At 44.3% G+C, this 26,953-nt stretch overlaps 2 protein-coding genes across 4 annotated transcripts in view; one reads left to right on the forward strand and one right to left on the reverse strand.

Moving 5' to 3' along the window:
- Positions 1 to 10,611, reverse strand: part of SLC26A8 (solute carrier family 26 member 8) — a 31,451-nt gene extending 20,840 nt beyond the window's left edge. The window contains exons 1-4 of the mRNA XM_073319884.2: positions 10,020 to 10,611; positions 6,887 to 7,175; positions 3,049 to 3,188; positions 185 to 301 (exon numbers count right to left, since the gene is read on the reverse strand). Of these exons, the coding sequence (XP_073175985.1) occupies positions 185 to 301; positions 3,049 to 3,188; positions 6,887 to 7,047 (418 nt within the window). The 5' untranslated portion in view covers positions 7,048 to 7,175; positions 10,020 to 10,611. The remainder of the gene's footprint in view (positions 1 to 184; positions 302 to 3,048; positions 3,189 to 6,886; positions 7,176 to 10,019) is intronic.
- A 352-nt stretch (positions 10,612 to 10,963) lies between these two features.
- MAPK14 (mitogen-activated protein kinase 14) overlaps positions 10,964 to 26,953 on the forward strand; it is a 47,293-nt gene continuing 31,303 nt past the window's right edge. The window contains exons 1-2 of one of the 3 annotated variants that reach the window (XM_073319891.2): positions 10,964 to 11,641; positions 20,915 to 21,044. In XM_073319891.2, coding sequence (XP_073175992.1) covers positions 11,526 to 11,641; positions 20,915 to 21,044 — 246 coding nt within the window. In that variant the 5' untranslated portion in view covers positions 10,964 to 11,525. The remainder of the gene's footprint in view (positions 11,642 to 20,914; positions 21,045 to 26,953) is intronic. The other 2 variants (XM_073319889.2, XM_073319888.2) reach the window with 2 other exon arrangements.

Consider the following 26,953-nt stretch of genomic DNA (forward strand, 5'->3'; position numbering starts at 1 on the left):
ACTGGAACCGAACCCAAGCAGGTGACTAGGAGTGAGGATGCTCACTCCAAGACCATGCTACCAAGTAAGATCAAATAGATGAGACAAAGATAGATATAGGCACCTCCCACACCCTTTAATGACAACTCTGTACATGACCCCATAAGTCCTGGAGACCCAATTCACAGAGCAGAGTAAAACTTACCAATGGAGATATGGTGCGAAGTCCCGAATATGACATATGTTAATGAGCAGCAGAATGCAGAATAGAAGCCATTGACAACTGGTAGTGGTAACCTCGTTAACAAAACTCCTGACAGTCCTGGAGGAGAAACATACATTTCTAAAAGCAAAGTGTACCTGGCAAGATTTTATCTTCTACTTTTATTTTTGAAGTGAAACTCTGCTTGTGAAAAAGTGCCTGCCTGGCAGCCTTGAAGAACGAAGCTCCGTATTGATTGACAGAACAGGCACAGCACAAGCAGCAAAGCAAGGTTCCCTCATAGTGACCCAGTACTATCTCCATCTGTGTCTGGAGAAGCCACCTCCACAGGTGACAGGACAGTTCAGCCCCCATAATCCATTCTGCCGAGAAGGCAAGAATTGAGACTGACAACTATGGGGCCAGTTAGTGTCAAACCTCGTGGTTGTTTTGTGACATGGGCCCCTGTTAACTAGAAACTGGACTTAGAACCACAAACTCATTTCACTTAGGTCACCTAACGATGATCAGATGCTAAAAGTTTTATGACAGGTTTCAGAGTAACAGCCGTGTTAGTCTGTATTAGCAAAAAGAAAAGAAAATGGCCCAACTTGATTATCATACACATTGTAAGGAGAGTGATCACTTTAGATAAGCTATTACCAGCAGGAGAGTGGGGGGGGGGGAGAGAAAACCTTTTGTAGTGGTAGACACCCATTTTTTCATGGTTTGTGTGTATAAAAAGATCTTCTGTACTTTCCACAGTATGCATCCGATGAAGTGAGCTGTAGCTCATGAAAGCTTACGCTCAAATAAATTGGTTAGTCTCTAAGGTGCCACAAGTACTCCTTTTCTTTTTTAAAAGTTTTATATATCTGACCAATTAAATTGCACTAAAAAGTATGAAAAATATGATTCACAGCAGTCTGATGTTTTGTTCCTGCTCACTTGAAGCAAGCAGTTCAGCAAAAGCAGGTGACTACCAAATTCTCTTTGTAATTCATTTAGTAAATTATTGGTGGGCATGGAGGTGGTGTTCAGATACAGCATGGGATTAGATTTAAAATGAGGACTGGGTTTGAGGCTAGATCAGGGCTTAGGGACAGGTTCCGTTTCAGAATGACTAACAGTGAAGTCTGAGCATTGTTTTTTGAGATTTTAGGCCCAATGGACGGAAATCTTGAAAGCTCAGTTGTTCTCACGGTATCTGAGACATATCTGAATATAACTGGAAAATAAGTCCCTTCTGGTTTTACATATGACCCAGGAACTGAACCATGTGGTGGATTCTATCAGGATTCTAACAGATTCAAGTTTCTGACTCAACATACCATCTTCTATATAGGTCTCCTTTCAGTTTTACCTCCAGAAGTTGGAGATAGGTCATCCAGAAAGGTCCTAGAGGGTCCTGATCAACATTATTGGAACCTGTAGCTGAGCTGTAAACCTCATTGTCACAAAGAATACTAATAAAATACTCAAAAAGAAAAGGAGGACTTGTGGCACCTTAGAGACTAACAAATTTATTTGAGCATAAGCTTTCGTGAGCTTACAGCTGAGCTGTAGCTCACGAAAGCTTATGCTCAAATAAATTTGCTGTGGTACCTTAGAGACTAACAAATTTATTTGAGCATAAGCTTTCGTGAGCTTACAGCTGAGCTGTAGCTCACGAAAGCTTATGCTCAAATAAATTTGTTAGTCTCTAAAGTACCACAAGTCCTCCTTTTCTTTTTGCGGATACAGACTAACACAGCTGCTACTCTGAAACCTAATAAAATACTGAATCTTAGAAGGCGTACATGTGTGTATGCATATTTGTTTGAGAGCACATGTGTGCCTCTCTGTGTATGTCTAATATTGTGCATAAGAGTAAATGCTGAGTACAAGTACAAACATATGTATGCAGATGTTTACCTTCCTGTACATAGCAGGCTATAAATTCAGTTAAGGAAATTTGATGTCAACTTGAAGCCCATTGTATATTCCCCAATAAAAACTATGTTAAGATGGCGGTAAAGACTGAAAGTATGTATCAGTAATTTAGGGGTAAAATACATTACAGGGATGTTACAATTATTCCAGAACTAAGCATTATAAATCCTGGAAATTCAGAGTTCACGTCAAACTTTAAAAAAATACAAACATGTCAAGGAATGGAAACAAACAGTCACGGCATTCAAACAATCTTAATTCTGCCCTGTATTTAAACCATGCAATAACCATATGATTTTTATTAAGGCATTTTAGTGTTTGTGATCCCAAATTAGATTAAAGTAAATTTTAGAGACAAATTAGTTTTTTTCCCCTCTCACAGCATCCATTGTTTAAGAAATTTTATCTCAGCTCATTAATTGTAAATTCTCAGAAAATGTATTCTGTAATCAAAGAGTAAATGCTGTAACTTTGGGGAGAATACATTGTGTTCTTCATTCATAACAAAGTGGTTGAATCCCTACTTTAAGCAAATAAACAAACAAACAAGTAAACACAAACTTAACTATGGAACAATGAGCAGTGCTTCCATACTAGGGTAAGCATATGCAAATGTACACAAGCATACACATATGAGCTGAAAAAGCTACTTTCAAATTCATCCCCCAAAACTAATCCTGCAAGTGCGCATACACATGGATATCCACATCAATGTGTGCATATATGCAAGATGCATACCTGAAAAACAGGCACACACAAAAATATTTTGCATGTACACAAAAGCACGCATATACAAACTCTATCCACTTTAGGACCCTACATGACTGGAGAATAAACTTCTGATCAGCCTAGGGAGAGTGGAGGAAAAATGAGGTATGAATAAAAGGAAAAAGATGGAACGGGGAAGACACGCAAGAATATTTTTCTTTGCTTACCTTGTGGAATCTGCACCATCCCCACACTTAGGCCAGCATGTATATCGTTCAGGAACCATTCTCTGACTCGATATGCACACAACCAGTTCAGGATAGGAAACATCTTGAGTATGATCTTTCTGAATCTTGCCCAGGAGAATCTGAAAGGAACCAGACAAGTTCTGTGTGCACTGTTGTTCAGTAGTTCCACCTCTGTAGCTTCTTACCAGGCCTTTGTCCTTTTTATGCCCAGAATTCATAGAGCTATGATTAACCCCTTTCAGGTCCTGTAGAGACATATAACATGAATGCAATGTAGTGATTCCTATGTCTGGTTCCCTGGCATTCCATTCAAATCAACAGCAAACATTTTGTGTGTCACTCACATTAGTCTTTGAATTAAGATCCCCAACTCTGGACATACTGATTTCTTATTTTTGGTACCAAAGAGGATAAGCGGAAGACAGTGCTTAGATTCCTGCTATTCTGATGAAGGTGGAAAACTGGAAATGATAAAATCTTTGAAAACTGAGGTGAAAAACAGTTATTAAGTCCCCATGTCCATCTACCACAGGGAACAGTCAAATTTGTTTCTCGTACTATATTCGGTAATACGGGGATGTCAAACTGATGGCCTGCAGTCAGGATTAAGAACATAAGAATGGCCATACTGGGTCAGACTAATGGTCCATCTAGCCCAATATCCTGTCTTCCGACAGCAGCTGGTGTCAGATGCTTCAGAGGGAGTGAAGAGAATAGGGTAATTTACTGAGTAATCCATCTGCTGTCATTCAATCACAGCTTCTAGCAGGCAGAGGTTTAGGGACACTCAGAACATGGGTTTGGGTCCCTGACCAGCTTGGCTAATAGATACTGATAGACCTATCTGCCATGAACTTATCCAATTATTTTTTGAACCCAGTTATACTTTTGGCTTTTGCAGCATCCCCTGGCAATGAGTTCCACAGGTTGACTGGGCATTGGGTCACATAATGCATTTATATGGTCCACATGTCTTTATCAGAGTTTCTAATAACTAAGCTTTCATTTAAAAAAAAGAGCAAGTTTCTAGTCCTCATGTCTGCAATAACACTCCAAAGCGAACCAAATGTAACTGATGCAGCATCTGCCCAAGTCTGCAGACAGCCTGAAACAGTGACTTTGAGGAGTAAACTTCCATCTTCCCTATTAATCTGATTGGACTGTCAACTTTAAAGCCCAGTTATGACACTTTGATGTCAAGATTAACTATTTAATCACTGATCATTGTCGTGGACAGAACGGGGGCATGGGGAGTGATTGAACTTGTGGCTACAGCTGTAGCTCATGAAAGCTTATGTTCAAATAAATTTGTTAGTTTCTAAGGTGCCACAAGTCCTCCTTTTCTTCTTGCGAATACAGACTAACACGGCTGCTACTCTGAAACCTGAACTTCAATGGTTTGGCAGCTAGGAATGAAACACGAAGTGAGCTGTAGCTCACGAAAGCTCATGCTCAAATAAATTGGTTAGTCTCTAAGGTGCCACAAGTACTCCTTTTCTTTTTAGGGAAGGAACAGAAGAGACTCACAAAGATAGGGAAGTGGGCCAGACACTGTGAAAGGAGGATGAGGAAGCAAGAGAAACAAAAGGCAGAAACAACAGGCCTAAAGGGGGGCAGATTTTCTCAATGAATGATGAATGCAATAATAAAGCACTGAACAAATAATGTTGAGCTACTACATGAAGGCCATATTCTCCTCTTGCTCTCTGTGCAAATCTCCTACTGACATCAGGGGGTAATACACAGACCTCAGTGTAAACTCCAGCTCTCAGACCATAACTAAATAGAATTCGATCCTCTCCTCCAAATAACTTTGATACCTTTGTTCTAGTACTTTGTCTGATCTCTCTTTTATTTAATATCCCATATGATGGAGCTTCCTTGATCTCTGTGAAGGACGTTTTTCTTTCTGATTATTCCTAAAGGTAAAGGAAGAGCTAGAAAAGGAGGCCAGGGATAAAATTGCACTCTTATTTACATCAATGTAAATCTAAAATGCCTCCACTCACCTCAGTGAAATTACTCCAGATTTACAACAGTGGAACAAAGCTGAATTTGACCCACAGTCTTAGTTAGCTTTGAACCTCAAGTCACACCAGGGTCACAAAACAGCAGGTGAAGCTTCAGCAGTCACTTCAGTTCTAGTAAAAAGAAAAGGAGTACTTGTGGCACCTTAGAGACTAACCAATTTATTTGAGCATAAGCTTTCGTGAGCTACAGCTCACTTCATCGGATGCAGTTCCTCAGTTCTAGTGAGCAGTTGAAACAGAACACCAAGAAGTGATAATTCAGTGATGTTTCAGGAGACTTGGTCTCAACTTCTTTATAAGAACAGTGGTATGTAGGTGCTCCTATTAAGTGACTCAAGAATAAGGAACTCACCTAGTCCACTCACAGTGCTCTTTGTCGGCCAATCCACAGAACAATAACTGGTATTATTTCAAAAGGAAGCCCCTATCCTGATCTCCATATGGGAGAAAGGAAGTGTGCCCACGAAGAAAACCTACCACACGCAACCCCCTGATGAACCCAAATAAATCCCAATGACTGACAGAGTAAAGCCTGAGACAACATGGAGATGACAGTTCAGTCTGGGTGACAGAGTCCCACAACAAAACTAAAGGGAATATGACAAATGATTTTCCAAACTTTGATTGGTTAATTTTTCCATGGTGGAAGAACAAGACATCCTCTGATGCTGCTGAAAGAGGCTCCTTTGTGGTCAGCACCTGCAACATCTCAGCATAGATGACAGGTTTCAGAGTAGCAGCCGTGTTAGTCTGTATCCGCAAAAGGAAAAGCAGGGTTTGTGGCACCTTAGAGACTAACCAATTTATTTGAGCATAAGCTTTCGTGAGCTATAGCTCACTTCATCGGATACATTCATGAAGTGAGCTGTAGCTCATGAAAGGTTATGCTCAAATTAATTGGTTAGTCTCTAAGGTGCCACAAGTCCTCCTTTTCTTTCAGCATAGATGGGTATTTTGAGTCTTTGGGTATATACTCTGGAGTGCAAGTCCCTACTGGGAAGAACAGGGTGGGGTTATATTAACTAATGCTGCATTTGCACACTCACCTCACCCATCCTAGAAGGGAACCTTAGAGTGCAGCAGCAAGCAAGGCAGAATGAGGTAGAGCAATTTCTACCATACTCTTAGGAAACCTAGTCTCTTTCTACTCTAGGCAGGAACTGAAAGTGATACCTGGGAGAATTTAAACAAAAATAGCAAATACAAATGCCAGAAAAAACAGATGTAACCTTGTGTCTGCCAGCTAGAGTGGAAGGAAGCACCGGAGGGGACTGAAACAATTAGCAGAATCCCTCCTCACTATGCATAGCTGCCTCACATTACCACAACTGTGAAATGAAGAGAGACTTTTGTGGTCTGTAGGCAGGAACTCCCCGTGTTCTGGTAAACTTGACACACATGCAGGGCTGCCCCTGGCGGTGGGTGACACCCTGTGCACCAACATTTGGGGGCACTAAACCTTTGCATTCAGGGGTCCCAAATCCCTGATTTTGTGTGGGTTTTTTTCTCTCAACAGTTTTGCTTGATGGCTTTTGTTTTGCTCAGTCATCTGGAGGGCACCAGAAACATTTTCCATCTTTGGTGGGAAAACAGATACAGATGGCCCTGCTTACCTGCTCTAGACATGGGACTCTACAGTTTGGTGCTTTGATTAAGCTTCTATCAGTCACCTCTGTATTGTAGTACTGAGTTGGGGCTGCAGGAGGGTCAGTCGCTGCTTTTACATTGGTACCTGAACAGGCTCCTCAGTTTCTTCATACCCGCCAAATTCCTGGTATATTACTCACCTGCACTGGACCCTTCCTTGGATTCTGAAGTCCCTGTTCCTTGGGGAGGGAGTGTTTCTTTCATAGTTTTTCTGGAACTGCTCTTCAGTGTATATGCCTCTCTTGATTCTGTACTTCCCTAGCTGCCTGGGAGCGCTGACCGTCTCAGCATCTGGCTCCATGAGGTCACACTGATAGTGGGCAGTCAAAAACGTGGGAATAAGGGCAGGCGAGAGAGTGAAATCAAAGTCACTGTCCTTAACCCATGACACTGAAGGGAGGAAGGAGGTCACACAACCGGACTGTCTCACTGAAAGAGAATGTTTAAGTGGCTAAGCCGGGGATACCTCCATCCCTGGTGTAACCCCATCCAAGCAGGGACGCCGGAACAATTTGTTCAGTGTGGGTGCCCAGAGCCATTGAACCAAACTGTAAACCCTGGATATGCTGGAAAAAACCACTTCAGGCCAGAGGGTGCAGCCGCACCCCACTTCCAGCACCCAGGCCACTGGGAGCAGTGGTGGCGCTGTTATCACCCCCTCCACCGCAGCAACCCCCAGGGCCACTGCGGGAAGACTGGGACCCTTGCTCCCAGATCCCTGGGGCAGCTCTTCAGAGGGGCTGGGGGCCGAGTGCCCCCGGGGGGCCGCTCTCAGCCTCTCCCTCCCCTCTCTCGACTCGCCCACGGCCCCTCCCCTTATTCTCCCCGCCAGCCGCGGCCCCGCCCCGCCCCGGGACACCCCCCCTCGCTCGCCGGGAGCAGGGGGAGCCCAGGGTCCGCTCACCCGCGGCAACCTGAGCCGCCGCCGCCCCGGCTTCGAGACTCGCGGGGGCGGCCGGGCCTCGCCAACTGCCAACCCCGGGGTGGGGCGCGAGGGGCACGGGATGCTGCCCCCAGCTGGCCCGGGGGGGGGGGCCTGGGCCCCGCCTCCAACCCCGTGGGGTGACTGGGGCTGATCCCCTCCCCGCCCTCCTCCAACCCCATGGGGGGCACATCTGAGCCTCTCCCCGCCCTCCTCTAACCCCATGGGGTGACTGGGTCTGATCCCCTCCCCGCCCTCCTCTAACCCCATGGGGGGCACATCTGATCCTCTCCCCGCCCTCCTCTAACCCCGTGGGGTGACTGGGTCTTATCCCCTCCCCGCCCTCCTCCAACCCCATGGGGGGCACGTCTGATCCTCTCCCCGCCCTCCTCCAACCCCATGGGGTAACCGGGTTTGATCCCGTCCCCTCCAACCCCATGGGGGCATGTCTGATCCCCTCCCCATCCTCCTCTAACCCCATGGGGGGCACATCTGAGCCTCTCCCCGCCCTCTTCCAACCCCATGGGGGGCACGTCTGATCCCCTTCTTCCTCCAACCCCATGAGGTAACCGGGTTTGATCCCGTCCCCTCCAACCCCATGGGGGCACGTCTGATCCCCTCCCCTCCCTCCTCTAACCCCATGGCGGGCACATCTGAGCCTCTCCCCGCCCTCCTCCAACCCCATGGGGTAACCGGGTTTGATCCCGTGCCCTCCAACCCCATGGGGGGCACGTCTGATCCTCTCCCCGCCCTCCTCCAACCCCATGGGGTAACCGGGTCTGATCCCCTCCCTCCTCCAACCCCATGGGGGGCACGTCTGATCCTCTCCCCGCCCTCCTCCAACCCCATGGGGTAACCGGGTCTGATCCCCTCCCTCCTCCAACCCCATGGGGGGCACATCTGAGCCTCTCCCCGCCCTCCTCCAACCCCATGGGGGGCACGTCTGATCCCCTCCCTCCTCTATCCCCATGGGGGGCACATCTGAGCCTCTCCCCGCCCTCCTCCAACCCCATGGGGGCACGTCTGATCCCCTCCCTCCTCAAACCCCATGGGGGGCACGTCTGATCCCCTCCCCGCCCTCCTCTAACCCCATGGGGTGACTGGGTCTGATCCCCTCCCCGCCCTCCTCCAACCCCCTGGGGGGCACATCTGATCCCCTCCCCGCCCTCCTCCAACCCCCTGGGGGGCACATCTGATCCTCTCCCCGCCCTCCTCTAACCCCGTGGGGTGACTGGGTCTTATCCCCTCCCCGCCCTCCTCCAACCCCATGGGGGGCAAGTCTGATCCTCTCCCCGCCCTCCTCTAACCCCGTGAGGTGACTGGGTCTTATCCCCTCCCCGCCCTCCTCCAACCCCATGGGGTAACCGGGTTTGATCCCGTCCCCTCCAACCCCATGGGGGCATGTCTGATCCCCTCCCCATCCTCCTCTAACCCCATGGGGGGCACATCTGAGCCTCTCCCCGCCCTCTTCGAACCCCATGGGGGGCACGTCTGATCCCCTTCTTCCTCCAACCCCATGGGGTAACCGGGTTTGATCCCGTCCCCTCCAACCCCATGGGGGTACGTCTGATCCCCTCCCCTCCCTCCTCTAACCCCGTGGGGTGACTGGGTCTGATCCCCTCCCCGCCCTCCTCCAACGCCATGGGTGGCACATCTGATCCCCTCCCCTTCCTCCTCCAACCCCATGGGGTAACCGGGTCTGATCCCCTCCCCGCCCTCCTCCAACCCCATGGGGTAACCGGGTCTGATCCCCTCCCTCCTCCAACCCCATGGGGGGCACGTCTGATCCCCTCTCCGCCCTCCTCTAACCCCATGGGGGGCACATCTGAGCCTCTCCCCGCCCTCCTCCAACCCCATGGGGGGCACGTCTGATCCCCTTCCCCCTTCAACCCCATGGGGTAACCGGGTTTGATCCCGTGCCCTCCAACCCCATGGGGGCACGTCTGATCCCCTCCCCTCCTCCCCCCGGAGTGACTGGGTCTGAGCCTCTCCACTCCAACCCCACGGAGGCCACGTCCGATCCCCTTCCTTTCCCTCCCCCACCCCCGGGGTGACCTGGGTCTGAGCTTCTCCCCTCCCTCCTCCAACCCCACGGGGGCCGTGTCTGTGGATATTGCACAGATACTGAAGTAAAGTGCATGTACAGCTCATAAAACTTTTCATCCGCTGCACGGTACATAGTGAAGCAAAAAGATCAGGCACCTTGATAGCCCCAGTATTTTAATGGCCTCTTCTAGGGCAGTTCTTTGGTTTTTCTTGCATCCACCTACTTTCTCAAACCCAATTTTATCTAATTGCAAAATAACCAGCGTTTCATGCATTTGCCACTCAGAAGCAGTTTGGTGACTCACGTCTGTCTTGAATAACGTAGCGCCTACAAAACTCGCCACCTCAAGTGAAAGATAGCATGGTCCAGCGCTTAAAGGGAGGGGCCCCCGCATTCAAAGGCTGACCGCCACTTATTTGCTGTTGCGTGACCTTGGGGCAGCCACTTCACTTCGTTATTTGGTGCCGACACTGAGCTTGAGCTCCATTTCACAGGGCATTTCAGCGCCTGCTGCACTCTCAAGCGAAGGCTTACATCCCCCTGCTTCCCAATTCTCAGACCCGAGCTCGGCGCAAAGCCCCTACACAGCTGCTCGCTCCGCGGCGGATCCTTGTGCACCGCCCAGCCCCCAAAAGGCGGCTCCCCCGAAGCGCCTACAGCCCAGCAGCCAGGGCCACAAGGCACGGGAAATCCTGGAGAGGATTTCGCAGCGTTCCTCCGCCCCATTATTCCGTGGGCTCCTGCGCGCAGACGGCCCCAGGGCGGAGGGCTGAGTTGGGAGACGTCAGTCGCTGGGGCGGGAGGAAGTGAAATGAATCCCGAGGCACCAGACCCACAGGGGCCGGTCGCCTCTGATGTACCAGAGCCAGCTAGCCCCAGGCCCAGCAATGACCAGGCCTGGCCCCCTGCCTCTCTCCGCCGGGCCCAGCCGCCGCTGGCAGCAGCCGGGCCCAGCCGCCCCCGGCGCCGCGGGCAGCAGCCGGGCCCAGCCGCCCCCGGCGCCGCGGGCAGCAGCCCGGCTCCAGGGAGCCGGGCCCAGCCGCCCCTTCCTCCGCGCCAGGCTTCCGCCGCCCACGCCGCCCGCCGCGCGGCTTCCCCGCGCCCCGCTAGCTCCGCCCCCAGCCCGGTCTCAGGCCGCTCTCGCGAGAGCGGAGGGCGGTGGGCGCTGGTTCCATATTGGGTCATCGCCGCGCTGGGCGCCTCCGCTCTCGCGAGGCGGCGGCGGGGCGCGATCGATTGGTCGGGGTTGCGGGAGGAGGCGGAATCGCCTGGGCAGTGCCACTGGGCGCGGGCGGGGGAGGTCACTCCGGAGTCGCCTTCGCCGCCTGCCTTGCTCTGCCTGTGAGAGGAGTCCCCCCCCCCCCCCCCGCATCAACATCTGGTTCCTTTCAGGACCCCCCCCTCCCCTCACACACGCGCTGTCCCGCCCCTTGGGGTGACAGTGCGGAGCACCCAGGGGGCGCGTGAGGAGAACCCTAACAGCTCGCGCGGGACAGCCCCCACTCTTTTGGTTTTCTGGGGTTTTTTTTGGGGGGGGGGAGGCGCTGCACGAGACACCCGCGGCCCCTGCGGGGGCAGCAGCGCGCGACAGGGGAGGGGGGGGGTCCGCGGCGGCTGTCAACGGTCACTGGCCCGGGCCGTGGTGAGGGGGGGGACCGGCGGCGGCCCGAGGCCCCCCTGAGGGGAGGGAGGGGTGCAGACCTGCCCCTCTCTCTGCAGGGGGGGGGGCGGGGGAGGAAGAGCCGCTGCTGCGGCCGCCGGCAGAGTCCCCCCTCCCGCCTGGCCGGGCGGGGCGGGCTGCGGAGCCGAGATGTCTCAGGAGCGGCCCAAGTTCTACCGGCAGGAGCTGAACAAGACGGTCTGGGAGGTGCCCGAGCGCTACCAGAACCTGTCCCCGGTGGGCTCCGGGGCCTACGGCTCCGTCTGGTGAGTCCGGGGGTGGCGGGGGGGGGGGCCGCAGCACGCACGGGAGGGAGGCTGCTTGGATCGGAATCTGCCTGTCCGAGCTGCACCCCGGCCCCCCCCCCCCCCGCTCTCTCGGGGGGAGGAGGGGAGGTGGGGAATCTGCCCCGGCTTCTCACCCACTGCGGGGGGGACCGTCGGTGTTGCACGTGCGGGGGCGGCGACTGAGTTAGAGGGCAGGGGGGGGTTTCCCTGCCCTCGGTGGGGTTCGCCCCCTTCCTCCTGCCCCCAATATGGGTGAATCGGCCTTGCCCACGGGTGGCTTTTATCCCTAGATTAGTGGAGAAACCGCTGCAGAAGCAGCGTCTCCGCGGTGGGATGCAGCAGATTGCACCACATGGCAGGTGGTGGTAAAGTCAATTTCACAGAAGATAGTCTTGTCCCACTCTTCCTCCAGGGTATTAATCCGCACACTTTCCTCCCTCTCTCCCACCCCCTTTAGTTACTGAGTGGTGGGGCGTGCCAAAGTCTGCTTTGCAGAACAGGTGCCTGGTAGCTCTTGTTCCAGTTTCAGCTGGGAACTGCAGAGCAGGTGGCATTTGGGGTGATTTTAAAGAGAGGTTTGTTGATACTGGGACGGTGATGTGGTGGGAAAGGCTATGAGGTGATCTCTTCTGCCTTGCCCTGTCTGCCAGGAGTGCTCTTACAGGTAACAATTCCATACCACTGGCCATGGGAGGTTAACATAGGGAAATTCGTGGTCTTTCCTGAGTGAGAAAATTAGGTGTAGATGCCTATGGTAGCAAAATCCTGCTGTCAGAACTGTGAAAGTGTGGACATAACTGGCAGGAAAAAAAACATTCTGGTCTTTAATCTTTTCTTAAACTAATATAGATGTGTATCTGCAGAGCTTGACTTGCCTGTAGTCACAGCAGCATGATTAAAAAGGTTGTACTCCCTTGTTGCATCAAGTATTTTTGCTCATTTCATAATGCAACAGTGCTTATTAGTTTTGGTCTTCAAAATATAGAATAGGAAATGAGTTTGTCTACTTGACTAGCCTCAGTTTTGCAGTCAAATCACAGTGATGTGTGAAAGCTTTTTTAGGCGGCTTTGCCCTTTTTTTAAAGAAAGAATATGTAAAACATTAATGTCTTATGAATGCATATAGTGTTTAAAGCTTTTCTGCACCCAGTATGTCAGACCCTGATGAAGATTTTGTAACAGTGTTTCCACACTGTGGTCTCCTCCAATGTGTGAAGTGAGCATGCATTAATGAATTTTTATGCAATATGTAAATTTATATCTATAGTGTAGGACTCACAGTAAACAATACTAATGAAGAAAAGTAATAGCCATGTATACACTGTAGCTTTTAAAAAACCCAAACTGTCAGCTGTTTGTTTTTTTAACAAAGGGTGATTATATTATACTAAATTGTTTGCAAAGTTCCATTTAAGTAACCTCTATTAAAACTGTTATGTACCAAAGTATATGAGCATTTGTCCTTTATCTTTTGTATAAAGGTTAAACAGGTTCTAATAGTATGAATGTGTTCCCCCCAAAGTTTTACTGTAGAAAGGCTGAGCTTTATTGAAGTAGTAAGATAAGGGCTTGACCTTGTTGGTTGGTTGATATCTCCTGAGATGCTGAGTGTTCTGATTGCCCACTACAATCAATAGGAGTTTAGGGTGCTCAGTGCCTTGTGGCAGGGTCAATCCTAAAAATAAAATGAGCAAGGTCTTCTCCTACCCCCAACTCCCATTGTGCTTTCCAAAATGCTTGCATTACTTCCAAATATTTCTTTCCACTACCCATATAACATAAGGGTTTGCATCATGAACTTCCTGTTTTGCTGTGTCAAAACCTTTAAAGATTGTGCAATTGCATTAGTAGCAGAGGAAGTTGTATTTTCTGTTGGAAGCAGCTTCAAACATGTAGCTAATAGTTGCAGATTATCAAAGTTTATTATATTCACACAAGGACTTGCTCTGGTCTGGCACATCTTTTCCTTCCTGATCCTAATGTAAAGTCACTGTGTTGAATGAGGCATCAGATTAATTTTCATTGTACCAGATTGAGACTGCAAACACAGGATTATGATTTTAGTGTGATTAACACCCTCAAGATAGAAAACTCCCCAGGCAGTGATGCAGATAAAATGTACTAGCATGCATCACTACTTGCACACCAAGGTGAGGGGGTTAAATAGGATGAATGTCTAGGCTGTTAGGGAGAAGACTCTTACTCAAACATAAATAACAGAGCTAACAAGTCCTGTAGATTAGTGTTTTCCAAATTATGGGGTGCAGTAGTTGGGAGAGAAGGCACGGGCAGATCTCTCAGTTTGTTCTTAAGTCTCGTCCTTGATTTAAAAAGAATAGAAGGAAGATGTATACATTAAGATGTGGAGATGAAAGGTGAGCAACTCAGTTTTCAAAAGTCTGGGAAACTCTGGTGTAGTCAGTGAAGTTGCCTATGCTGACTTATGAAACCATTGCAGTAACACCTATTGTGTGAAATGCTTATGCTGCTTGCTCTTACAACAGTTTAGCATCTTCATGCAACATAGCTGTTGTTGTTTGTATTCTTATTGTGCATTCACATGAAGTGCACTTTACAATCATGTTGGCATCAATTCATTCTGGGATTCCTGAAGCATCTGTTTCAGAATGCTTCCATGTGGTTGTTAGGTACAGGAGATTTTGATTAACTTCCAAATGCAAGGTACTACATTGTAGAATGGAATTGGGACAAGTGACAGAATTGATGCTGGTGCAACTCTTTTGGCTTCCTGACCATATTGGGGAGAAATCATTGGTTACAGCATGGGGTCAGCTAGATCCAAACTAAAGACTGTCCCAGATGTTTCAGTCACTTTATGCAATTGGTACTTATAAAATGTGTTGAACATCTGTTGTGTGTAGATACAAAGTGTTGCCCAGGCATTGCAAGTTCAAAGTGTTCCAAGCAATGTGTTTTTACAACAGTTTTTTTGCCTAATGTATAAAAGGCCTCAATCCATAAATGCTCTAGATTGCCTCTTTAAGGCCGTACTTAGTTTGGGGAAGAATGTTATAGGTTATGTAGCTCTTCGAAAAGAGGTATTCTTTATAAAGAATAGTAGACTGTAAAAATACACAGTACTGAGTTTATCAGTTGAGAGTCAAAAATCAAAGGCTCAAACCCAGACTCTGAGTTTCTTGCATGTTATGCTACACAGCTAATTCCCTTTAGTTTTAAAGAAAAAGAAAAAAAACTACCGCACATTTAAGGAACTGTAAATGTTAAATTTTTAAGGGGAAATTAAGTAAAAACCTCACATCTCTTCAAATAGTTTTCAAAATCATTGCTTCTTTAAAGTGTTTTTGGGATAGCATCTATCTTCACGCTCACCAATCCATCACCAAAGTATCTGATCACTTCTGAATTTAAAAATAAAATAATAAAATAAAAATCATTATTTTTACCTTTCCAACCTTTAGGAGAAATAACTTAATTGGTTTATAGGGTGGTTTGATTTGTTTGTGAATGGTTGTAGTGTGTCTATATATGAAGTATCCATGTGGGGTGCATGTTACATGGTGAAAGACAAACTCGTTTCTTTTGGCTAATGGGAGGGACTTGGAAGAAAGCAAGGTTGCTGGGGAAGACGGGTGTTCCTGGTGTGGGGCATGGCATGAAAGGAGCCATGGAGTTCACTGGGAGGAGCCTGAAAACAATTTAGTAAGGCAGGTGGCATTAGCAGAACATGCAAGCAGGGGTGTAGCAGGAGACAAGTCATACACATGAGGAGGTGCTGGGCAGAGCCTTGAAAGTGAGGTCAAGGGGTTTGAACTTGTTATAGAACTTGAATTTTAAGAAGTGGAGGTATATTGTGAGTCATTTTCCATCCTGAACTACTTACTGTACAGCAAAGTAATATTCATGGATATCTGGTATTGTAGCTTTTTGCAAACTGGTGCTGACTTAATATGATCAAACACAGGCTGGGAAGAGGTGCTGAAATACGTGCCTTTTTTATAGCTGTATGCTGGATTTGTGGTGTTTGCCATATATACAGGGACTGAACTTGTAAATGACTGTGGTCTTAGTAATATGTAAACAGGACTCTCAAACATTTTGAAGGCCATAGATTTCCTGCTTACACAATGGGGTTGGTGGTCTCGAAAACAGTCTTCAGGACAAAAAAGAGGATACCACTAACGGGACTCGATGAGTAGCATGTTTGCTTGCATAGCAGCTAGTGATACGCAGAACAGAATTAGTGTTGGATTTGAAAGAGACTGGTAATGTTACCCAGTTCCTAAACAAACTCTACTTGAAGAATAGTTTTGCCAGTTCTTTAGTTTCAGACCGCTGAAAAAACATAACTTGTCTCGACAGTAGTTCTTTGGATTTGTTCTGAGATCATTCTTAGAGGGTTAGCTTTGTGTAAGTGACATACAATCACAACTCAAAGTGGTGTGTGTTCTGGTAAGTTAGGAGGTAATGAGGCAATTTCCTGAATTGCATCCATGATAGAGCCTAAGTGGCTGTGAAACTTGCAAGCTGTGATTTATGACAGAGGCATGTGAGTCCTAAACTCATGTTTATCATTCTTAAAAATGGGATTTATAGTTTCTACTTGTCATGAGCTTCTCTTCCTCAACCGTCTTTTTCAGCTGAAATATAATGGATAGATTTAATGCAACTGTTCTAAGGTTGTAATAAATGCTGATTTTAGGTAGTGTTTAAAAAACACTTTCCAATGTAACAGCCGTTGTGTAGCTCTGTGTTCTTATTTGTAAAAGCATTAGGCAGTCATCTACATCAGCCAAAAATTACTCAGCATGCTCAAAAATCTTTAGAGAAGCTCTGTTTCTAGGCCTCAGATATGACCTAACTTAAAACTGTTATAATTTGGGGGTAGAGAGTATCTCTGTAGTACTGACATCTAATGTTAATTGTTTTTATGGTGTGTGAAAAGTTATTGTACTGGATACATTGACACCTCTCTTGGGATTCCTCCCTTCCTCTTCTGGCTCTGCAGCAGGGATGACTAATATTTTAAACACAAAGCTGGCTACAATGTACAACTTTAAAGTCCAGTCTGTTGAGATATCTTGATTCAAGTGGATACAGTCTATTTGTTTATGTTAATTGGGTGCTGCCCTGGGAGTCATGACAAGTTGAGCAAAGTTGTGGCTCCCTTGCTTTGCAGTAGCTTTTTACAAACGTTGTTCCCAGAGAGCTTTACTGCTAATGACATCAACTGATGATGCTGTTGTACCACAGTGATTTTTTTTTATGAGGGCCAGGGGGAGAACTGTTCTGTAAGTTAAAAATGTGAAGTGCAAAATTAAAGAGATATTGTCAGTTCCCTTAAAGTTACATAGAAAAATATAAATTTTACAAGTAGAAAAGGGCAAAATTGGTAGGTTTGTAAAAAACCTTCTCTTAATATTTAGGTGTTCTGAATATGGAAATTTTTTTCTAATATAGGAGCATAAAAGAATATGGTGCAAATAAAACAAGAATTGAACTATTAAAAATAATTTGTATTCTGGTACCACCTAAAGGTTGTAAGTGACGTTGGGGCCCTGTTGTCCTAGGCACCGTACAAACCCCTAAAACAGAGGTCCCCAGACTGTAGGGCGTGCCCTAATAAATGTAAGCTCTTCAGGGAGGAAACTGTCTATTTAGGGCTATGTCTACACTAGCACTTATGTCGGTATAACTTACGTCACTTAGGGGTGTGAATAAGCCATGCCCCTGAGCAACTTAATTTAGCCAACCTAAGCGCTGGTGTGGACAGCGCTATGTTGGTGGTAGAGCTTTTCCTGCAGACATTGCTGCTGCTGCTCGGTGGGAGTGAATTAAGTCGATGGGAGAGCTTGAGTGGCTGCACTAGAGAGCTCACAGCTGCACCACTGTAAGCTCTCTGTTTTGTCTACTTAGGCTATGGCAGTACTAAAGTGTGGGCGAGGTATCTTTCTGTAAAGTTTTCTGGCTTATTGCTCTTCTCCATAAAGAAGGCTAACTGTAAAGAATAATGTAGAAATTTTTTAAGGATAAAATATTCTCCAGTTTGAGGAGCATATTGAAAGGAAATATATGGAGTGTAGGGACCTTAGTTTGGGTCAGGATCTTTACGTCTAGCACTGCTCAAGTACAAAGTAGGAAGACTCTTGTCACACTGAAGCCATAGGAGGTTTAACTGTCAAGTAGTTGTCGTGTTTTCATTTTTAACTTCCCTGGACCCTGTTTCCTTCAGGTTATTGGAGGCATCTGATCAATTTATGTAAGTTCAAACTAGATGTAGCCTATATGTGCTTGTTAGGAACAGAACGGTGGCCTAGTGGAGGTAGAATTAGTTTTAAAATTGTATTTCCTCCCTCCCCATCACACATCACTATTGCACCACTGTAACTGCATCTGTTTAACTGAAGTTATTCCTTATTTTCTGTGGTAAATAAGGAAAACCTAGCCAAGAATTCCAATCCCTTGCTTCCTTGGTTGGCAGGGTTAGGGATGCTCTGGAAGCAGTATATTGTGTTCTGGTAAGTGAGAAGTGTGGTAATAGTGATTGCAGTTGTGAAGGTGAAATAAATATGCAGAGGATTCTCTTTTTTCCAAGGCAAGAGAGATTGTTAAACTGTGTTGTATGCTACCTGTTGCAGTTGAAAGAGGTGGAGCCTTAAAGAGGATAACCAATTGACATCGGTCTAGTTTGGATTATGATGACTAAGATTTTATTTTGGAGCTGTGAAGTATATCTGGAAAAAACCTCATGCCTCATTAAAATTATGCTGTTGTGTGTAGACCCTAAATTCAGATTTTGTGTGTAGTATTTTTTTTAAAAAAAAAAGCTTGCATGAAACAGAAAATGAAAATAGTATTTGAAATATTCCCCTGCAGGGTTTGCTACTTCAACATTGATGCGTTGTAATTGTGCTTGAGAACTTGAGATGAAAAAGCAATCAAAACAAAATAAAACCAGTACTAGTTTATTTTGATTGTCCAATTTAGTGAAGTGTAGGAAGTAATACACACAAATGATGAAGAGCATAGTAGATTTCAAACACATTTTGATTAATTCAAAGCAATGTTAGTAATTCTACTACAGCAGTCTGAGGCTTCTGTGATCTCTGGGAGACTTTTCCAGCTTTATTTCCATATCTTTTTATGTGAGCTGTTTCAGTGGAATGTACTCTCCTGCACAGAAGGGGCTACTGTTGTTCTGCAGAGAAGGATTAGAAGTACTCTCTTCATATCGCAATAGTACAAAATAGAGAACATATGGAAGATGATGGTTGCTGGTTGAAAAAAATTTAAGTGTTCGGCTACATAGTTGCCAAGTTTTTCATAAGCTTCATTTCAGCACTCTGAGTGGAGAGAGCACACGGATTTAAACAGGGGTATTTTTTTTAAGTGAAACTTAGCAAGTCACACTAATAAGTAATGTGACTTCATTTTATAGAAGATAAATAGACTATGGTTTGGAGCAGGTATATATTTAGTTTTTATTTCTGACTTGTATAAAGCTGTGGATTTAGTATGCATATGCTTTTCCTGCTGTGACTTCTCTTCTGTGAGATGTGGTGATGGACTTTCCATTACTGGCCTTGCTTCCCACTTTGAACTTGTAAACATGAGCTTTCCCTTCCTTTTCATGATTATCAAGGGAAATGGTCTTTATAGATCTTAGTTGAATCGAGAGGCAGGCTGGTTTGAATAAATGTTCTGTGAAATGGGCAAATTATGTCCTAATACTCTTGGCTTCTCTTCCATTCTCTGTACCCTTTCTCCATTATCTTACTATTAAGCTTAACTTCATCAATTTCACATCCTCTACCTCTTCCTCTCTCTTCTTTTCAACAAACAAGAAGAAGTTAGATTTCAAAAACATCCAAAGGGGGAATAAAGCAGAAGTGGTATTCAGTTGTTCACAGCTAAATATCCATCTTTTGTTGGTGCTTGGAATCTAAAATTCTCAGCTAGGGCTCTGGAATATTGTGTGGGGATATATCTTAGGTGTAATAGAATAATGCTTTTCATCTATGTCAAAATCTTTTGTGATAACATTCAGGATGGATTGATTTAAATCAAAGCAACTTAAATTATCAGGCAGGAAACATTGATTGTAAATCAGTTTTAAACTTGTTTTGCATTTACACCTTTTTTCCCCCTAAAGAGAGGTTGATTCTCGTTAGTTGGTAACCATTAAATCATGTTGATTTACAACTAAGTATAGTCTTTACATACATTTAGTACTACTTTTTGCCAACCAGGAGGATACATTAAATCTGTACACATTTTTAAGCAATTATATAGCTTAACAGACACTTACTCAGACTCTTAAGTTTTATTTGTTTTGTTATGTTAGAAAATGGTGAATGATGCATTTTTTTAATTTGGAGATTAGCTTTTTATTCTTGATTCATGTCAAGCTCTGTTTGGATGGAAACTGGAATTCATTTAAAATGCCCGAAACAGTTATGGTTTGATTAGTTAAATAAAACTACTTTAAATGTGCTGATGCATAAGAAAAAAATATCAAAGCATGTTTTCCGTTTAAAATTGATTTTATTAAAGGTAGCAGTGTATGTAGTTAGTGAATTGAATTGATTTTGTCTGGTCATCATATTGTTCAAGATTTTAGAACTAGTATATCTCATCCTTACACTAGTATTTTATTCATAGATTGTAAGAGGGAATACAAGCTTTCCTACTTTTTCAATTCCCAATCTGTTTCTTAACTTGGAATGAACTAGTAATTGAACTGAACTAGTTGAATAAACTGAAATGAAGCTTCGTAAGGGATTTCTCATTGAGCTGTGAAATGTTCAGGGAATCTTGCAGGACACTTCCTTGTAAATTACGTATTTTTGCAAGGCCAGGCTCTCCAACTAAAAAAGACTTGAAGACTTTGATTCTCTCTTACTGTATTGATTTTTGAGAGAGAGAGACTGCGTGTGTTTGCCACATCTTAATTCTAAAGTAAATTAAAATGTTCTATACAAATATTTTGAGGGTATGCATCAGACTGCTTTCTTAAAGTACGGTATACACACCTCTTCTGCAAAACCCCTTTCCTGTTCTCCCTTCCACTGATCCTGATGCAAAGGATTCATCTAGCTCTTTGCATCTTTTCCTTGGAAACCAAACATAGGTATGGAAAGGTGGCTTTTTAAAATGTGGCACAGGGTACTTTGGACTAATTTCACTGGGGGAAATGAGTTATTTCAGTCTCAATCCCTAGTTATTTTTAAAGTATTTTTTACATTTGGTAACTTTATTTTTTTTAAATTGTAGCTCTGCCTTTGACAGAAAAACTGGGCTGCGAGTGGCTGTGAAGAAGCTGTCCAGACCATTTCAGTCCATCATCCACGCCAAAAGGACCTACAGAGAACTACGGCTACTTAAACATATGAAACATGAAAATGTAAGTTCTAGGATAGTGGTTGCAAACTGGGGTTCGTGAAATGTTACAGGGGGTTCTCGGGGGGGAAAAAATTCCCTAATGGCAGACAGAGCTGTCCCTAGGCACCCTAGACAGCACAGGGCCAGCAGCCCGGAGCCCCTGGACTTCCAAGAGCTAAGCAGATCAAAGCAAGCCTATCTATCACACTGAGGAGATTTAAACTTTAAGACTTCTTATAAAAAATGGAAAGGGAGGTGGATATTTTTTGCTGTTTTTAAAATTAAATAGGCAGCTAGTGGTGTTTTTAAAATTATTATGAAGAACAAGTTTAAGATTTGTTGTAACGTGCATTGTTTGCCTGGACTGCTCAAGACCTGAATGCTTGTGTAGGAGGAACTCTTTGAGTTGGCTTCTTAAATACCTTCATGCTGTTTCACATCTGATACTCCTTGATGAAGCATAGGAGCCTTGTCTTATAACAGGCTTATTCAAAGTGATACAAGCTATGAAAATGAGATCTTGGAAGAGTGTAGCCATTTTCATAATGTAATAAAATACTGTAATGATAATAATAGTAATAAATAGTGTGTAATAAGCATGTCATAAAAACAATTTTATATTTCCAAGATCACTGCTTTTATCATTTATATTCAGGTCAAGGAGAAAATCCCTGGAAATACTCATTTTTAGGAGGGGGTTCGTGAGACTTGACATTTCAGTGACAGGGATTCACAGGTTGTTAACATTTGGAAACCACTGTCCTCGGAGATGCCCAGAGACATGCAATGTGTGGGAAATTGGATGTTCATAGCTGTGAAAAGCTTGATCAAATGCAGACCAACCCAGTGATAAGTAAACTGAACCTCCAGCATGACTACATTCAAAGTCTTGTAGTATGGGAATTTAGGTATCAATTAAAACGTTTTTTAGTACTTTGAGAAGGTGACAGAAGTGAGTCAGAAGAATGGGTACTTTTTTTAGTAGAAAATTAATTAAGGTTAGGGCTGTCAAGAGTAAAAAAATTAATTGTGATTAATCACGCTGTTAAACAATAGAATACGATTTATTTAAATTTTTGGATGTTTTCTACATTTTCAAATATATTGATTTCAATTACAACACAGAATATAAAGTGTAAAGTGCCCACTTTATACTTATTTTTGATTACAAATATTTGCACTGTAAAAAACAAAAGAAATTATTCACCTAATACAAGTACTGTAGTGAAATCTCTTTATTATGAAAGTTGGACTTACAAATGTACAATTAATGACTGCATTCAAAAATAAAACAATGTAAAACTACAAGTCCACTCAGTCCTACTTCTTGTTCATCTAATCACTCAGACAAGTTTGTTTACATTTGCAGAAGATAATGCTGCCCGTTTCTTGTTTACAGTGTCACCTAAAAATGAAAACAGTCATTCACATGGCACTGTTGCAGTTGGTGTCACAAGATATTTACGTGGTAGATGTGCTTAAGATTCAGATGTCCCTTCATACTTCAACCACCATTCTAGAGGACATGCTTCCATGCTGGTGACACTGGGGTTCTGCTTGATAACGATCCAAAGCAGTGTGGACTGACATGTTCATTTTCATCCTCTGAGTCAGATGCCACCAGCAGGAGTTTCCGCATTGGAGTATTGCTCTTTTAAGACTTCTGCAAGCATGCTCCACACCTCGTCCCTCTCAGATTTTGGAAGGCACTTCAGATTCTTAAACCTTGGGTCTAGTGCTGTAGCTGTCTTTAGAAATCTCACATTGGTACCTTCTTTGCGTTCTCAGATCTGCAGTGAAAGTGTTCTTAAAACAAACGTGCTGGGTCATCATCTGAGATTGCCATAACATAAAATATATAGCAGAATGCACGTAAAACAGAGCAGGAGACATACAATTCTCCCCCAAGGGGTTCAGTCACAAATTTAATTACCGCATTACTTTTTTAACAAGTGTCATCAGCATGGAAGCATGTTCTCTGGAATGGTGGCTGAAGCATGAAGGGGCATGTCAATGTTTAGCATATCTGGCACATAAATAACTTGCAATGATGGCTACAAAAGTGCCACACAAACACCTGTTCTCGCTTTCAGCTGACATTGTACATAAGAAGCAGGCAGCATTATCTCCCATAAATGTAAACAAACTTGTTTGTCTCGGCGACTAGCTGAACAAGAAGTAGGACTGAGTGGATTTGTAGGCTCTAAAGTTTTACAATGTTTTGTTTTTGAGTGCAGTTATTTAACAAGAAAAATCCAACATTTGTAAATTGCACTTTCATGATAGAGGCCGCACTACAGTGCTTGTATGAGGTGAATTTAAAAATACTGTTTCATTTTTTATAGTGCAAATATTTGTAATCAAAATAATAATAGTAAGTGAGCACTGTACACTTCATATTCTGGGTGTTGTAATTGAAATCAATATATTTGAAAATGTAGAAAACATCCCAAAATATTTAATTGGTATTCTATTGCTTAACAGTGTGATTTAAACTAAGATTAATCGCTATTAACTTTTTAAGTTGCGATTAATTGTTTTGAGTTCATCTCATGAGTTAGCTGTGATTAATCGACACCCCTAGTTAAGGTCTGCTACAAGTCTTTTGGGGGGAGGGAAGTGCTGATTTGCAGGATGTTCAGTAAGTGTTGGGAAGGAGGACTGAGGGAAAAGGCAATGGTGTAAATGCTTTTGAAAGTGACCAAACCTCCTTAGAGTAACCTGATTGAAAACATAAGATGGGAGAAGTACCTGATTATTAAACAGATGACTGTTTCATACTTGTTGTAGTTGATTTTGGGTGTTAAGTATATTTTACTGGGCTTATAGAAGATCCTTAATAGTAATAAATTGGTCTAGTTTCCTGTAACTCCACAAAAGTTTAACGGTTAAAAGGGTATTTTGAGAGAACTAACCTTCAGTAATGAAGAAAGGCTTGCAATATAACTATTTCATAGTAAAGCCTCAATTTGATTCACAGTATGTTAAGTAATAAGATGAGCCTAATTGATTTAGTGCTCTGTCTGACATTTGTGCTTTTAACACGTTTTACGATATTCTGGGAGGTTTGGTTTCTTCCATCCACTCTGAGGTCAGTCTTTGCATGTGAGGTAAGATAAATGTCACTTGACTTTCCTCCTGCTGTGCCTATTCTAGTCAGGGCTTCAGTAGTGCTGCTGAACCCCAACCCCCCCTGCTGCCTCCCCCCCGCCCGGTGGCTCCAATTGCTCATCTTAGCATTAGTTGCTACTGCCCTTGCAAAGATGGATGTGGGGAAAGTGTCTTGAGACATGATGACTTATCTTCCATGATGCTGGGACTCTCCAAACATTAGGACGAGGTGGTTGTCTCTTTTTCGTGTTCCCACTGGGTGGGTTTTATTGTGAATTCTGTGTCTCTTCAGCTATTGCATTCTTCACTGACAAAGATTGTCCTTGGCCCTGACTTTATTATTTGTATTACAGCAGGTCTCAATCAAGGATCATGGCCCCATTGTGCTAGGCACTGTAGGAACCATATAGTTTTGTTCTTGTTCCAGAGAGCTCACATTCTAGGTTAGGGGAGGAAAGCCTAACCTTTGGACTGTAGCATGGGGGGAACTTTGCCCCCCATTTTCTTACCTGGTACCTGGGCCATGAGACTGAGAGGGGGAATACAAACACTATCTTTCATACCCACTGCACTTCGTTCCCTTGCCCACATCTTCGAATCCCTTCACTGATTTTCCATTGCCTCTGTATCAAGTTCAGGTTTCTCATCCTCATGTTTAAGGCTCTGCATAACTCCGCTCCATCTAATTTCTTCTGTAATCTCTTCCTACTCTGAATTCTTCCTCATTTCCTCTGCTTTGGCCATACCTTCTGTCTTATTGCTTCCTCTATCCTTCTCCCACTTTCATCCCTGTGCCTCTTGTCACACTATCCCTTCTGCGGAGAATGTCTGTGGCAGTGTGCCAAACATCTACCCTTCTTTCGGATCCCTTCTTAGAACGCAGTATGAATCATCCTAATAGTGCAGTTGTGTATCTATTATAAAAAGAAAAATATTTGCACCAATATGTGATAAATTGATCTATCCTGGTTATTGGTGCTGTGTTTTTTGTTTTGTTTTTTGTTTTTTAAGCTATGTATGTAGAATTGTGATTGTAAGTGCCTTTTGATAGAGACATTGTCTTAGGCCAGGTCTACATAACACATTTCGGTATAACTATGTCACTCGGGTGTGAAAAAATCCACACCCCTGAGCGATGTAGTTATACCAACCTTAACTCCCCATGTAGACTGTGTTGTGTAGGCATGAGAGCTTCTCCTGCTGACATAGCTACTGCCTCTTGCAGAGGTGGAGTTATTAAGCTGATGGGAAAGCTCTCTGCTGTCACTTTAGAGAGTCTTAACCAGAAGCACTACAAAAGCACAGCCATGCCAATGCAAGTTTGTAGTGTAGACTTGCCCTTACTATGTTCTGCATCATTGAGCATGCTGTTGATGATCAGTAAAATGTACATTATTTTTGGAGTTAGATACCTTTTTAAAGAAGCTAAATAGCAGTATTTCTGCCCTCTCCAATTTCTTGTGTTGTGCAAGAAGTCTTAAAGTTGGTCCTCTGGGAGGGTGGATCAGGTAATATCAGAGGTTTCTTGCAACCCTAATAGCCTTTAAAAAATGCTCTCCAGTTTCTGTATCTAACTTCTGTGCACAGGATGCAGCAAGTCTTAGCAAGCAAGATAAGATTTTTCTGGGAAGGTTAAACGTAAACAATGATCCCAATCTGTGTTGAATTTCAAATGCTGCTTGTCTTAATTCTCTCACTTGTGTAGTAAAATAAACCTTGGGGATTATTTTCTTTTCTCATCAATTTATGCCATGAACTCCTCCAAAAAGTAAGAGAATGGATACAATTCTGACTTTTTGAGAATATATCCTTGGCATCCTGGAAGTGTGTGTGTGGAACTTCTGTATTGCCCTAGGACACGATCTGGTTTTGGATGAATAATTCTCATTCACTGCAGCGTTAAGGCACCAGCACATCAGTGCCATACGCTATTTTGAGGCAGCAAAATCACATGGCTGAACGTTCTCCAGCTCTTTGTACAGCTTCCAGAATGTTAAGAGGGAGACTTCTAACTTACATTTTATATGAGCTTTAGATTGACATTAAGAAAATTCCTGAAATTTTGGCAGTGAGCTAAGCCTAATCTGCTTCCAGTGTCTTTATCTAGTGAGGAAATAACATCCCAAAACAACTTAATTCATGGATTCTCTTGGGCATTTTGACTGGAATTTCTCATATTTTTCATTCCAGTGTGTGTAGTTGGCTATCAGCCATGTCAGTCAGCTGCCAGGATCACCAAAGGCTCTGACACTTCAGCAGTCCTTCTTGACAGTGTTCGTATTGCTAACTGAAGTGGAACTTTTAAAACACGGGCATATTATGAAGAATATTCCCCAACAACACCTGCTTCTTGCCATGATATGGGTAGAGCTCTAGTGTTGATGGTATTGCCCTAATAGACACACCTACCAAGTTTCTCTTGAACCTTTTTGGGCTGCTTTTTTCTTCCCAAAATTGCTGTGGACTGCTGCGGAAACCTTCCCTCAAGATAAACATTTTATTTAACTAGTTCTGGGCATCAGCCACACACTGGGCTGAGTTAGTAGGAGTAAGCAGTGGAAATTAGAGTAGAGATTTTACCGCTAATTATGTTTATCATCATGTACTGTTACTTTTGCTCTTCCCAATTCTTTTGTTTCACTGCAGTCTTCATCTACTTTGAGTCTTTCTCATTCTAAACCCTGTGCCTGGAATAATCTCCCTATTCTAACCTGGCAGGCACCTTCTTTCTCCTATAAATCTCTTAAAATACATTTCTTCAAATAAATCCTCCTTCCTTATCAGTAATCACCATATCATTCCTCCTCTGAACTATTGTCC

This window comes from Lepidochelys kempii, chromosome 21, assembly GCF_965140285.1.
Source record: "Lepidochelys kempii isolate rLepKem1 chromosome 21, rLepKem1.hap1, whole genome shotgun sequence".
Lineage (NCBI taxonomy): Eukaryota > Metazoa > Chordata > Testudines > Cheloniidae > Lepidochelys > Lepidochelys kempii.